Here is a 16,502-nt window from a genome sequence, read left to right on the forward strand (position 1 = left end):
ACTACATATAAATTAATATAGTGGAAAAATTTTTTTCAACGGTTACCGCAACTACAATCAATATATAATTTGAAAGTCGAAATCTGAATTTGACTGAATCCAATCGCCTTCCACTCAATTTAAGGAACTTAATAAGGAACTATATCAAACGACGTTAAATTTCTACAAAAAATTGTGATTCACTGTAGTTAGTATGTTACATACAGAATATCTATATCAAACGACGTTAAATTTCAAATTAATGTATACCTACATAAATGATGACTACATATAAATTAATATAGTGGAACAATTTTTTTCAACGGTTACCGCAACTACAATCAATATATAATTTGAAAGTCGAAATCTGAATTTGACTGAATCCAATCGCCTTCCACTCAATTAAAGGAACTCAATTGAACAATCGCTATAGATATCGGTGAAGCATTTTAAGCATAGCTATTGCATTTCGAATTCTTCTGTAATTATGTATCTATGAATCAGATAAGTCAAATACCTAATGAATTGTTGGATATTAGTTGAGTATTTTGAAGGATAATTATTATTATTATTTTGTCCTCTAGATGAATACTACATTTGTCAATTAAGATATTTTTCATTCAAATGACTTTCCATGATCATTCAGAATCCTCAATCCCAACTACAATATTATTTAAAAGAATTAGCGTCAATGAAGCTGAAAATTAGCTATGAGAGTAATGGAAAATTATCCGATCGAAAATTCTCAGTTTTGTATAACACTCCAGAAATGATTTGCCGTAGAGAATTCGCAGGAACTTCCGTAGCTGAGGACTTTTCGTGCTTGAATTTATTGAAGTTAGTAAGGAAAGTAAGTTTGGCAGATTTTTATATTATAAAGACAGCGGCTTCTTCAATTAATTTTTATTAATATCAAATGAAAAAAAACCAAGAAATTGTCGAATTAATTTTTATTTGAAGGATGCACGATAAGTTTTTGATGATAGAACTATAAAAATATTACAGAAGATAAATTATGAAAAGGTTTCAGGAAGGAAGGAATGTGTGGATTCCAAAGAGCTGAATTGAACATACTACACGGTTGTTTCAAATTTATAGATAGATTTATGTTTTTCCAAAACTCAAGTGGTTTGAATCTTCTTTTTCAAGGCTCGTGTCTTCTACTTCAATTTCCACTATTACTTTTCCGTACTATTTCTCTTCGCTTACTTCCATGGTTACCACCCACTTCCACTGCCTGTCAAAGTCGTCACAAACGAAATATTTCTTCTACCATTTTTGTCATCTTTCCAACGCGTCTAAATGTTTATAAGTCTGTAGAAAAAATGAAAAGTGGTTGACTACTTCAATAATTCAACACCTACCACCAAGAGGATTCTAACTTTCTTAGCAATTTTCACACATCAAATTATCTCTACTTCTTCAACTCCTTTCTTCTTCTACTTCTTCTTCTTCTTCTTCTTCTTCATCCTCCTCCCCCTCCTCCTCCTCCTCCTCCTCCTCCTCCTCCTCATCCCACTCTATCCCTCTCAAGCCTCGTCCCCTTACACCACTCAAAAAGCTCTAAGCGATAATTGCCTCTCGCTTCCTTCTTCCTCTTCTTTCTTTTCTAATCCATTCTTGAAAGCGTTGACTGACAAAAAGCCAGTTGAAGCCGGGACGACACGTGACTAATACGCTCAAGTGCTCACCAATTATTGGCCTCTTGCCAAATAAATTTTAGAAAAGATTATCTTAAAAGAGTTGAAAAACTTCACACAATTATTTTTGTTGATCTATTGATAATCTGTCACTGAGAATCGTGACTTGATTTCCACTTTATCTCAAAGTGGATCAATCTTCATGGATTCTCTAACCTATTTGAAAGCCTGATATTGATTTGACGTTATTCTGTTGCTTGACTGACTTTCTTTGAGCCAAATTTTATATAAATCAATAGTTTGGCATAACCATATCAAATAACATATCAATTAACATATAGAATACAATTTATAGTTATCTATCCATTCAATATCACTTACGAGTTTCACACCAAAAAAGGTCTTTATTTTCAATTTAACTTGATAAGCTTTGTTGTTATTCTGTACATTAATTGAAACTCTAAATAAGAAAATAAAAGAATCTGAAAAGCTAGTGTTGGGGTTGAAGGTTTCATAAAGCTCGGTCAAGAGATTACTACGCAACCCTATTTTGGGAAACATATAGTGGAGAGAAATATAGTTTACTGGAGGCGGCAATGCTCGTCTCAACAATATATCATAATATGTATGATCGTAATGTGAGAAGCTTATAATGAGATAATTGCAGCTTAATTATGAAGTGATAATCCCCCTTTTTTGAAGTTTCAAGAACTTTGGAGCTTCAAGAGCCTTAAGAGAAAACGTTTGATGACTGCCAATTCATAGTTTTAGCGTTTTGTTCGCAATAGTGTTTGGGAGATTTATCATCTTTACTACTGTGATACCCAAAAGATGAATGATACCTAAAACTCAAAAGATGGAGTCAATCAATCTAGGCATATTTCCATGTTATGGTTTTTTGAATGGATTATGTAAGCAGCCCTAAAGATCAGATCAACACTCACTCAATCGACTAACAGAAACACAACTTCCTAAAAGAAAATTCCCGCATCAGGGTGGTATATCAGGATGGTGACAACTAACTTGAACCGTGTCCTGCAGCAGAAGGGGGACATTTCCAGCATTAATTGTAAGAAAAATAAGTGTATCCTATTGTTCGCAACTTACATGAGGGAACTTTTTTAGAAAATAAAATTTTAATATATTATTATTTCTGAAAATCATTATCATTGAGCTGAGTAGTAATTGGATCACTCGATTTGTAAGGTATTTTGTATTTTCTGAAAGGCCTAATATTATATTTTTATAGTTAAATTCATTTAACATATGCATTTTTAAAATATTTAACATATTAATGCAATATTGTCAAATGAATAGCATCAATTATTCCATTTCTATAGTTGAAAAAGAATTCATCATTCTACAATAACACCAGCAAAGCAATTTAGAGCGAAGTTTTATTATAGGCTATAGCTTTGATGCCTGCAGTTGCACTGCATGCTGTGTATTATCTTTAATTATTTATTATTATTGTGATTCTATTTGTAAGTTTATTGTAATGACATGGCCTAGTGTACTATGTATATATTTTCTGGCTGTAATAAAATCATTGAAAACATGCTAATAAGTTATCGTTTAGGTGTAGTATTTGCACAACTCACATTTAGAGGTCTTGCTTTCTATTATATTTGTTTTTTGTGTTTAAGCTTTACTCGAAGTTATTGTTATTGCTAGACTAAAAGGCGTTCATGTATGAAAAGAAGCATTGGAGTTTATGTCTCTAGAGATTTGAAAAACCAATCTAGGCTTCAAGCACTCGTCATATTTTACGATAATTTTTTCGCTCTTTCAACATTCATTCTATCAGATCTCGCATCTCGTGTCTGAAAGATCATCTCTCTCATAAAGCACAAATCGCCAATCTATTCAAGCATTGTCTATCAATCCTCTTTCTCTTTCTTTACAACCTACATTATCTCTATCTGTGTCTTATGTTCTCACTTACTCTGTGAGAGATCATAACTGAGCTACGAGATCTATGATCCAATTCAGTAAACATTTTTATAATATTGACGACAGTATAGATATCAAGGCCATTTTGAGCATAACATCTGTATGTCGGCTTAAAGTTGAGCTTCATCTAATAGATATTTGAATCCAATTTATATTGTTTCCTTTTTTCAAATATAATGAACTGAATTTTGTGAATATACGAGATTACGAGTACTCTGTAAATGTATACAAATTCGAATAATGTGTTGTAGCCTTACTATCTTCCTGCCTTGATCTGAAGGTATGACAGATATCAATTATTAGATAGAACGACTTTTACTTCTCATGAAGAAGTGGAATGGTTGTATAAAATGTACATACAACATTGTATGCAACTTTCTTAAGATTGCAGTATGAAGATACGGTAGGTAATCTATTTTATTGGTTTGTAGTTCTCAACCATTTTTGGTCCATCGCACCCCTGAGAAGACATGAGAAACTTAAATCACCAACTTTATTTCCCAAAGCCACGTCATCAAATAAAAAAAGTAATTCTATTCCTATTCCTTTTCATTGTTATTCCAATTTATACAGAGTGGGTGAAAAGTCCGAGAACGGCTTAATATCTCATATACAAAGGTAATTTGACGGTGGGTGTGATTGAGGATCCTACTTATATTGAAAATACTACTTTACTATGACTTCAAAAATCTGGTTCGCCATATTGAATGCAACTTTGTTTTTTTTTAAATAGAAAAGGTGGTCATGCGATACATGATTTCGATACGGAATTTCAAGACAACATGAATGACGAAAACTGCACGTCGATAACTCAAACTGTTTTGAAGATATTCACATTATTAATCAACACTACTTATCTATTTCATTTCTTATTTGCATGGTATTGATTTATAATATGAATATCTTCGAAACGGTTTTAGATATCGATATGAGATATGGATTAAGCCGTTCTCGGACTTTTCAACCATTCTGTATAGTTATTTCCATTAGAAATACAATGTTATTTCTCTTCCTTATTAAAATTTTTCTTGTCTTATGTAAGATGTAATTTAATTAATCAATTTTGAGTGACTTGAAATATGAAATTTTTATTTAATTTACAATAATCGAATATAAGTGAAACGTTGATTGGAATATTTTGTCTTGAATCAAGTTGTAGTTCTGACACTGTGTTACTTGTAAATATTTGAAAAAACACTTACTTTTGTTGGAGTATTGAGGAATGCATTTCACTCCTGACGAGGAGCTTCATCAGCCTGACACCAGGGGCGCTTGTTCTTATGGGTTGGACTGTGTGGCCAAAATGTGGAAAAATATTGCATTCGATTTGAAGTTTATTTGATCATTTATTAAATTGGATTTATCATTTTTGAGGTGTTTGAAAATTTCGTATTGTTCTGGTGTGTTGAGTCTCTGGCTTTTTTGAAGAATGTGTACGATTTCAATGTCTGTCTTTATGTTTTTGTGAGTGTGTCCTGTGGCTATTATAAATGTTCTGCATATGTGGATTTTGAATTTGAATTTAATGCTTTTATGTGCTCATTGTAACTTATTACATTCCTCCTTATTACACTCCTCTTTAGGAGTGGAATGCATTCCTCATTACTCCAACAAAAGTAAGTGTTTTTTCAAATATGTATAAGTAACACAGTGTCTGAACTACAACAAAGAATAAGTTACTACCTACGACCGACTATTGACTCTATCAATCCTTGTTGTTTCTTTTTGATTTCAAAAGAATTATTTTTCATTCAACTCAAGAGAATTATTCTCAAGTAGACAGAGAATCAGTGGCGGTTCTAGACATAAAAAACTGGGTAGGCAAAACTTATCATACTGTAGGTCTATTCATAGACCTAGGTCTATTCATAGGGTAGGGCTACTTAAGTAATTCATGTAAAAAAGACGTCAAAGCATATAGGTATTAAATGAAGATGTATTAATAAATATAAAAATTGTTAATACTCATATTTAATTGTTCAATTCGACACTATTTTGCTAATAGGCCAACCATAATTTTGCTGTTTTAATCATTCTTTCAAATAATATTTCAATTTGATAGGCTATTTATTTGGAATATCGAAGGAAATTTCTGAAATAAATACACATTTTAGTATTCATGAAATTAACGGTTTATTACACTTTAACATTATTTAGAAAATAGAGTAATACATTTTATATTTACAACTGTAGTCTTCTTTGCCCAACATTGCTGAACGCCTCTAAGATTTTTTCAGGGTTCTTAATCAGCCTTTCACTTTCCTCTCGTTCAATAGGTAAAATTGAAAGATTAGTTAGACGTTGTGTTGTCATTGTAGACCTGAGGTATGTTTTCCCCGTTCTAAGCATAGAAAGCCCTGCGTTCACGCACTGCAAATGTGGCATAGTAATAGAATAGAATAAAAACAATTTTCTGTTGAATCATCTAAAATATAACTCATGACTATAAACATTTAAATGTACTTCCAAAATTTATTTTTCTATTTAACATTTTTAGGTTTACATGAAATTTTTTTAAAAAATCTCATAAAAACTGGGTAGGCGGCCGCCTACCCAGCCTAGGCCTAGAACCGCCACTGCAGAGAATTGATGATTGAAAGAACGTTCGTTTTTTGCGGTTGAAATGCATAATCAGGCTCAATTGAAACTCTGATTCAATAATGCTTGATTTCGATGGGTCATCACTTCAATCCTTTATTTTCAATTTCTTCTTCTACTTGGAAGTTATTCTTGTTCATTCAAAACTCAAATTTAAACTTATGTATTTAGTTATTCATTTAAGTTATTCGTTATTCTTGTTATTATCTCGTGAAATATGGAGGGACAGCAGTAAATGGTGGATTTACTGCTGGTTTTATGTTTAACCCAGTCTCAAAAAGTCCTCAGGCTCAGGCAACTCTCATGTTATGGAGGTTCCTGGGCTGCCTATAGTGAAGTCCACGTTATAATGGCAGCATTTGGTTAACATTATTGTTGCTATCCTTATCTATCAATCAACGAAGCAGATACCGCTATCCTTATTTATAGTTCCGCAATGTTGCAAGATCTTTATTGGCAATATAGGAATATATAGGAGTAAAATTAATTGACAAAATATTTAATCTCAATCATGGAAATGTATTATTATATCATTGAAGAATATATTTTCCTGACAAAAAATGACTGATTATTTTCAACGAAGTAGAACAGTCAATATCAATCAGATATACCGGAATCAGCCATCTTTTATAAAAGGCAGTGGCATCTTTCACAGAAGACTGAAAATCGGCAACGCTGTTCTACTATCTCTTCTCCACTGTCATTAAAACGTTGGCCTCACTTGAGTTTAAATTTTCTTCCCACATCAACACCCTCATCATTACTAATGCGCAAGCCGTATAGGCTCATGTGTGAAAGAAATGTAGCCTACTATTATGCCCCGGTTGCACAAAAGCCTGTTAAGTTTTAATCATGATTCAATGTTACGAGAGCCAATCATAGAAGACTTCTTAACGGAAAAGCCTTCTCTGATTGGTTCTCGGTGCATTTAATCATGCTTAAAATTACGTGGTGTGGAGTTTTTTGTGATATATCTTCAATAGTTTTTCAGTATACTTAGTGGAGAAAGACGTATATGGACACATCAAAACTAGAAACGATCGCATATAAGTTTTGAATTAATGATCGGATCCTTCTTATTATTCTTCTTTCGATCAAAGCGGGTTGTATTCATGTATTATAAATATTGGATTCGTTTAAAAATGGAGCATTCATTCTTTAGTGTGTTATAAATAGGTTTAAAAAATGACAAATTTCTATATTCAAAGCTACGTATCAGCTCACAGATACCGTTAATAAATTTAGTCTATAACTCTGCTCGTGAATGTTTTCTCTATGTTCTACTCGGAATGTTTTCTCACAAATATTTTGTAGCCTAGTTGATCATTGACACTCACTTCACAGCATTCTAGACGCAAAAACGGCAGACAAGGCACGAGTCATCAAGTGCATCGCAACACATGTGGCCATCATCACATCACAGATCACAGACAGGCCCTCTGCTCTGCTCTGTCCCTGTTATGGAATGTGTTCATCGCACCTCATTCCCTCAGATACTCACCTATCAAACGGTCAGCATTGGTTGAGTGGCTAGCGTTGTTGTCACTTATGAGGAATGCTGACATTTCAATCTGAATCTCACTAGTTGCTCCCCAAATTAAAGTCACCTACAAGTGTCAGCATTGGTTGAATGGGAAAACTTATGTTTTTATCTATGATAAATACTGACAGTTTAAAGTGAATCCCACAATAAGAGCAGCCAAGTAAGATCAGGGTAAACGGTCAGCATTCCTTATATGATAACATCAACGCTTTGCCGTTCAACCAATTCTGACAGTTCGAATTGTTGCGCCCAAAGCGGAAGACGGTTCTCAAGTGTTTTGGCTGAAATCGAGGATGGTCACCAACGCCAATCGTAAAAAACAGCAAACTATTCACACCAACTTGGAAGTGGGCCTATATTATAGACCTAACGGCAGGAGAAGTCACCACACATCCAGATGGGTAGAAAAATGATTGTCACTGGGTCAAAAATCCCCAGCAGACCTAGGCCTATCAGCTGATTCTATTGCTCGGCTCTTGGGTTTATCAAGCTATATCAATGATCTAAATCCAGGATCTGCGCATTGCTGATGAGCTGATTAATGATAGATAGTTTGATACAGTTTTGTGCAACTAATAATGTACACAATAAACTATCGAACCTGAATAAAGTGCCTTAAACCCAAGGTTTATTAATTTGAAGTACCATATATTGCAATGAGATTTTCTAAGTAGTCCTAAGGACTACAGTTATGGAGTAGGCTCAATAATTTAATCAATAATTTTACTCAACACCAAGTTTACATAATTCAACACATTAAATCAAACCTGATCTTGTTTTGAGAGCAAGCTATAAAATACTCTATCAACTAAATTCCACTGTTAGCTCAAGCCGATTGTCCTAGTACCGGTATTTCTTTTTCGTGAAGCTATGTGACGCTGGTAGTCTGTCATACTGTGCCGTTATTACACTATCACCCGGCCGAAACAGTAATAATAGACAGTAGGAAGACAACAGTAATCGGCTTGAGTTAACAAAAATCGGCTTGAAATTTTGGACCTATACTATGGGATATCTACTTATTTCTTCTATGCTGGTGTATGAAATAAATAATATTATTGAGATATGATTTTTTTGGCATTGGGCATACGATCAATCATAATATTTATGGTAGGTTCATGAGCTGAAGGATTGAGTGAGAACGTATTTTTTCAGGCGTATGTATTTATGCTATCTTTTGTCTATGGTAGGCTACAGTTTACCTACCAATGATTTTTCCGTGTTTAATTTCGTAGATTTTACAAATTAGGTCTGTGGTACATTTTAAATTAGATGAAGGTGTTGCTCGATATTATTGGCTATTAATTCCGATAAATGTTTGGAATGATCCATCAAAAACTCCAAAGGAAACCACACGTGAATTTATTTTTTATCACAATGTTTGAAATGTAAATTTAGATTGAAAAATTGAGTAGGTAGCCTGTAATACACTTGGATATTTGGCAATCAGGTAACATTCAAACATAATCTAATATAATGAGAGTTGGAATACGTTTTTCTAAATGAATTATTTATTTACTAATTTATTATTGAGATACATATACATGATATCCATTATAACAAAATATTACTGATTGAAAAACTGAATTGTATCACTAATCGACAACAGTTTTGACAAGACACTCCCTAATCCAGTCAAAAAATGCAATATTTGATTGATAGAAGTCGCGCCAGCCTTATAAATAGAAAAAGAAAAACAGTACCGGTATGTCTATACCAATTAAACTATTCATTGAATATTTTATGAATAATGGCTACTATGTTGTTGCCAGTTGGGATAAATCATACATACTTGCAAACATTAACTTTCAACTAAACCTCATACTCCAACAGAAATATCGATTGATATAGCCGAATTAATTTTTCTTTATGACATTAAAGGAACGCAAATAATAAACATTGATAAATCATAATAAAAGTAATTTTGAAACAACACTGTGAAATTCTTTCGATAAGTGAAAAATATTGTTAGCTTATAATAATTATATAAACTAGAATCTATCATTTCTATTCCAAACAGAAAACAACCGACTATAAATCTGAATATGAAAAAGGTTACTGATAAATAAAAGTAGAGGCTAGTATTAATTTGGTATTTCTCTTCAGCAGAATCTCTAGAGTCTTCTTTTATCGGAGCATATTATACTAATACTGTTATTTTGATAAAATTTGTTAACATTTACAAAAAAAAGATTCGTTGATAAACGTAATATGAATAGAAATAACCAAGGGCCTTTCCCATCAAGTTAGATATTGATCATGTCCACACATTCTCAGATTAATTACTGCTTATATCGTGTATAACAAAATTGAAATTAATCAAACTGAAAAGTATTATTATTATGGATGTTTCCTGTATTGCAAGCAGGACTTCTGGCTTTCTTTTCCTGATTACTAGGGTTGAATTCGAATGGTTTATCTGCAACAGCAAAATATAATTAATAACATAAAATAAGCATGATATAGTAGGATCACATTAACTAAAATGTTTAAATTAGCATCAACCTTGGAAAGAAAAATCCAAGTTCACGATTCTTGGTTCCAAAACGTTTTCGTGAGATTTGTTTAACTATAATTTATTTTGAAACTCTCAGTACTTTTTCAAAAAATGTGTAAATATATGCATAAAAATGCATACATAGATCCGTTCATTGTCTCAATAACAAGTTCATTTGTCAGATTTATCATTATAATAATTATAGCCTACAATAAAGTAGCTTAACAAAAGTTTTGATTTACCCATAAAAAAATCTATGCGAAAATGAAGCTATACACGTCCTTGTTTTCAAGAAAACCGTCATCTTTTGTACTCAAATTGATGGGAAATATTAGTAATTTGAAGGTAGAGAGGAGGTATTTACAGTCAGAAGCTCGTCCAAGGGTCAAAACATAGTGGAGCTGCGAAGGTGAAGGGTAGCAGAGAAAAGGTAGCTAGAAGAATTTAGAATAATGCACTCATCTATACACTGAATAAAACAAGTTGATACTTTACAACATATCCATGTTGCCAAATTGTGCGTAATTTCAATATTCTAATGCAAGCCCATATATGACTGCTTGAGTGAAAATATTCAAATTGACAACTCTGCATTGACTGATGTGTTTGTAAGATTGAACATTGCCAGTCTTGAGCTAGCACGAAAAGATTGAAATTTCGCAAAATTCAGCAAAACGGATATTTTTCCAAGTTTCGCTTGTTTTATTGAGCTCTCCACTATGTTTCAACACATTATTTGAATAAATGCATTACTTCTCAACTTCTCCCATCACGGTACATCCACTTAAATTAAATGCACTCTCCGTAAATTTATACTATTCCTCTTTTAAAATATTGCACAAATTAATGCTAGTGGGAAGAGTAAATATCAAGACGAATTCTGATGAATTTCATTGATAACATTCATGACAATATTTTTTGTTAATCACAGAATATTGTTCTAAAAGTTGATTATGTGAGAAGTATATTAATTTATGTAAGTGAAGGGTACCTGCAAATGCCATTTTTGAAGTGGACTCCCCGCAAAAATTTGAGGCGCAAACCCGCTGATGATGTCCTGCTCGATGACAATGGTGCATGACGCCTTGATGGGTGTTTGGAGAAGCATGGCAGTGATTGCTTGGAACCTGCAGCATTCCCTGCTGACTCAGAAACTTCGGAGATTTGATTCTATCTATCAAGTAGCTGTGACAGGTGGGTGATTTATGCTCTTGAGCAATAGTTGCCGTTAGAGTCTCCCTCCTTGCTGATTCGTATTTCACCTTCAAAATAGAATTCCAAAAACGTTCAATTAAAGTCCTTCAAACTAGAATTCCATAAACGTTTAATTGAAGTACTAGCACATAATAGGAGTGAAATTTTGTAAAGATGGGAAATTACAGATATGCTTATTGTTATAACTACATTGATAATAATTTATTAAATGAATTAACTCATCTCCTATACTAGGATGAAGAATATGGTCTTTATTAGCCGTGAGCGACTGGGTCGCCACCAGCATCCGAGGCCCAAAAAGCATTGAGTTGGATGAAACCTTATTAGCCGTCAGAAACAGTTCTCGGCGATAGGAAAAGTCTACCAGTCTACTTCCCGAGCAGAATACCAAAACATAGTTGAATAGTTTCATAGGGAAATATCGTAACATTATGCGATGAATTCTTCAGTGTCAAGAAATTCTGAAATACGTATAAAAAACTAGATTTGTATAATATATAGCTGTTAATGCGTTGTACGGAGAAATAAATGAGAAAGAGATACTCGGGTGGGAGCGAGAACAATGGCAGCGACTGAGCGTCCGTCCTTATTATAGCCGTGGGAGACTTTGTCTTCGACACTATGTCACTCACGGCTGATAGGGACCCATGAGAAGATGGAAGTAGGATATAAGATATAGGACAGTTATGGTGGTGTTCATGTTCCATAACTAACTCATTACCGCTATATAAATCGGTATGTGGAGATATTTTCACAAACTGAAGATGGCGACCTAGCCGAAAGTTCTCGTTGTCAACGTGAGTAACTTTTAGATCTAAGAGTTTAAAATAATAGACTGCAAGTCGTTAATTTATCAAATAATATTAAGTGAATTGGTAATCGTAGTTCTGATGGAATCCAGACCAAAATGGATTACGATATTTTATTTAACGTACCGTAATGAAATATTAATTTCATAATTTCTGTATTTTTCTGCATGAAGAAGATGGATTAGAAATTGATTTAAGGTAGTTAATGGTTCAGAGTGCGAATCATTATATGGAATATTGAAAAAAATCGAAATATTTGTAAAAACAAATATTTCAAGACACAGCATTTTTGTTTTATAATTACCTGCATCGATTGTAATTGTCTATCTTTGTTGTTCAAATAGTTTTCCAGCTCTTGGATTCTTTTAGTTTGGTCAGCGAATTGGACTTTGAGAGCTGAAAAACAATAAATTATTCAGGTAGGTAAATTGACTAAATGATAAAATGATAGCTAAAATGATAAATGCTAGAGGTACTATTTATTTTAAAAATGGGGAAAAATGAAAATATCATACTTACACAAATCTGCATTAACCTAATGAAGCATTTTTCATTTTTAAAACAGAATATTTCAATTTATTCCCCGCGTCATCAGTTCATACTTTAAACTTTCTTCTTCATCCATCACCCACACTTGTAGGATCGATGGCGATCCTACTTTTCATATTTTAATGATTCTCGATTCTTCATAATACATTAACTTATAATAGTTTATAGGGCCTTCTAAATAATCATTTTACTAGCTAGAAACTTCCTCCAATTCATTCAATCAATCAATTTTAGCTCCAAAGAAGTCTAATGGTTGAATCCTATTTAGAACTATTTTCCAGTCAAAATATTTCATAAGTATATATATCAACTAAAAGTAAAATTATGTAATTTATAATAGTTTTTATAAAAAAGTTACATTTAAAATAATATTAGTAATATTGAGAGGAAGTAGTATGCATACTTTCAAAGTTCTTATTCTTAGCTTCCATGTCATTCTTCATTTTCACAATCAATGTTTCATATGAGGACTCAACATGGTTTAACTGCGCTTCTACATTGTTTGCTCGAGTATAATGAATCAGCTTTTCTTTGTACATTTGATGGCTCCAGAATGAAATAGCTCTTGTAGCAATGTCCAGTACAATTTCAGGCCGCAGTCCCGCTAGAATCATCTAGGTAAAGATAGATTAAAGCATTTTCAAAACTATTACCGGTATAACACAAGCATTTATTTATGTAAAATATAAATGATTTATTATTATAATTTGTTTTCAATTTGTGCACGAGTGTTAGTGAATTATTTACTTTTTGAAATGAAATTTTGGCATCATTTATGGAATTTTTTAAAATATTATTCCCAGTTAACCTCCTCAACCCCCCCCCTTTCTGACGTTTCATCAACGCTCCTTCCATTTCAGTCCAGCTCCTTCCTTTCTTTGATAATCTCCTCCTTCTTGAACATCATAATGTAGCCTATGACACTATGGATGAGCTCGCCATTAAAGAGACCTGATTGCAAAAAATGAGACAATTCTTTTCAATTTGACTGTTAATCAACGGCCTTCAAATGGAAAATGATGCAAGATTGAGACTATTTTTTTTCAATTCTAGACAAATATTTCTACTACAAGCTTAGCTGACTTGGTTTCATGACCCTCATGTTTTTTTAACATTTGGCACCGTACTTTTAAACAAAGGCCTAAATCAAATTCATTTTATTTCAAGTTTACTAAGAAAGGAATTTTTTATTTGAATAAGTTCACTGAGATAGGAATTTTTTATTTGGAAAGATACTTTGTCGTAAATTTGAGTGAACCAAAATTATCATAAAAATAGCAAAATTAGCTACAAAAATCTGGAGGTTTCTGAAGTACTTTGTGACTGAGTTACCAGTTACCAGTCAACTTGAAAATGTGACCAGTGTGGTCACGAAACCATGGTCGTGTACCGAATAAAACTGTGTAGAATTTGACAACATATTTGTGTTTTTATTCAATTATGGAACGGTTCTACAATATTGAGTGTGATATTTTTGTTTTTTATTTTGTTTTTAACCATCAAAATTTAAAATTCTTAGTTTTTGTTGTTTTTTAGTGAAAGTGGACTAAATTTTAGAAAATTGAAACCATAACCCTATTTCGGACTTTTAAAACGTTATCTAAATTTGGGAGAGAAATAGTACAAGGAGTATCCTTAGTTTTTCTCTCCCAATCAGTGCTTCTTTGTAAAAATTATAAATAAATTATAATTATAATTATAATTGATAATGACTCGTCAGTCGAATGTCTCAAAGTTGTTCAATACCCATGTATCATTGCTCAAAAATTTCACTCACTTCACCGGATAAAGGAAAATTAATGTAACGATACGACTGATATTGTAGAAACAAAATTAATTCTGGCTTCACAAAAAATATTTTATGAAATTGATTTTCTGATACCGTATTTAATAATGTATAATGAATGATTTATTTGTTCAGATATTTAATATTGAATAATGCTCGCATGCTAGCATAAATCCATTTTGATAGAATCAAGTCTGAAAAAAATCTGACCTCTCGGTTGGGGGGGGGGGATGCATAATCTCCATTGCTCCCTCCGCCATCCTGGTTCCACCACTACATGTCCACGTTATAATGACAGTGGAGAAAGATAGCAGAACAACGTTGTCGATCCTTTGTCTTGTCAATGCCTCCTATAGACGGTAGCTGATACAGGTTTATTGATGTAATATTAACTGTTAATTCTTGTTTAAAATAATCAATTATATTTTATCAAGGAAGAAATTATATTTTTCAATAATTTCATAATTGAGATTATTTTGTTAATTAATTATTAATTCTACATTGTTGAATTACGATCTGGCAACAGAGCAAAGCGAGATAGAGATAGCGCTATCCGATTTGTTGAATGATAGACAAGCATAGCAATACACGGTACCGTACCATTGCTAATCAAACACTGTCATTATATAACGTGGACCTCACTTTAACTACTGTACATTAGGTCAGACAATAATTATTTATATAGGTAATAAATTTGTTATTGGGGAAGTTACATATGGAAAATTACTAACAATAGTAGGCTAATGTTATTTGGAAAAGGAAATACTATACCGTACAGATTTAAATTCTTCAGATGGGTTCAAGTCAGCTTTAACAATGTCATATCTTCCATTAAATGGAGAGTCGCATGCATTGCACTTCTTTCCCCATTCTTGTTCATGTGAATGATTGTCACAAAATGCATGAGAACAGCTTGTAACCCATGCGTATGAATTGATTGGATTTCTGCATTTCTTATAATTGCATACCAAAGCGTATTCTGACATGATTTGCTAGCTGTCACTATCAATAACTTGAACGTACTGCAGTCTCACCGTCTAAATACAGTAAAAGTGCACTCGAAAGCACTCTTATTTCCTCTCTAGAATAATATCGTTAACTCATGAATATTCTTGATAACTTTCTACTATTGTTATGTAAAACAAATTAAAAATTTAATCCAGAATTGTCTTTATGGGTTGTAGACACGTTATTGCATGTTGCAATGCAAAGACAACTTGAATTGAAAGGCCGCGGCTGTGGAATGGCCATCTATAGTGTAACACTATCTAGAAAACCATGGCTGTGGCCATGAACTCCCGGCGAATTAAATCAAATTCTGCTTTGTATCTTAACACTAGAAAATCAAATTTCATTCAGGAGAGTATCATAATTCTTATCAATAGATAATTGAATGAGGGAGAAGTAAAGAAAATGGGCATATTTTATTTTAATTCAGACTACTTCTCAAAGAATCATTTATTGACACAACAAAAATAGTTGAATAAGAAATTGCTTGAAGTAACGGAAGACTCTTATTAGTTGTTCGAAAATTAAGCTCCAAGTGGTGGTGTGAATTATCAATATTATTCATGCTAGATTACTTATTTATGGAGTCAAAACTATTTAAAAATCTTCACTCAAAGAAAATATGAAGCTCAAATGAATTGTGACTTTGTGGGCCATTTTGATAGTGAATAAAGAGAGCTGGCAGGTTTCAAGTGGCCTACATACTGAGCTCAATAAAACTGAAGGTAATAGTGATTGAAACAGCAGTCTTTTGTCTATATAGTTTCACTTGAAGGAATAAGAAAAACAGTATATTTTTGCTGCTTTTCAACTGTGATTAATTTTACCACAACCAATTAGAAAAGGCTTTTTTCAAAAGACGGCTTCTCTGAATGGTTGTTGTGAAATCAATCACGGTTAAAATTTAATCGGCTGTTGTGCAACC

General features: G+C 32.8%; 1 protein-coding gene across 2 annotated transcripts; it reads right to left on the reverse strand.

Moving 5' to 3' along the window:
• Positions 1-9,202: 9,202 nt before the first annotated feature.
• Positions 9,203-15,807, reverse strand: LOC111062330 (E3 ubiquitin-protein ligase CCNB1IP1). 2 transcript variants are annotated; one of them, XM_039430363.1, is made up of 5 exons: positions 15,346-15,798; positions 13,187-13,397; positions 12,539-12,630; positions 11,202-11,472; positions 9,203-10,132 (listed from the first exon to the last, which is right to left on the reverse strand). In XM_039430363.1, the coding sequence occupies exons 1-5, from the start codon at positions 15,553-15,555 to the stop codon at positions 10,029-10,031; spliced, it is 888 nt and encodes a 295-aa protein (XP_039286297.1). In that variant the 5' UTR covers positions 15,556-15,798; the 3' UTR covers positions 9,203-10,028. The 2 variants fall into 2 exon arrangements, with proteins under 2 accessions (XP_039286297.1, XP_022205717.2); XM_022350025.2 differs by having other exon boundaries at positions 9,205-10,132; positions 15,341-15,807.
• Between the last annotated feature and the right edge of the window lie 695 nt (positions 15,808-16,502).

The sequence above is a fragment of the Nilaparvata lugens genome, chromosome 6 (assembly GCF_014356525.2).
Source record: "Nilaparvata lugens isolate BPH chromosome 6, ASM1435652v1, whole genome shotgun sequence".
NCBI lineage: Eukaryota > Metazoa > Arthropoda > Insecta > Hemiptera > Delphacidae > Nilaparvata > Nilaparvata lugens.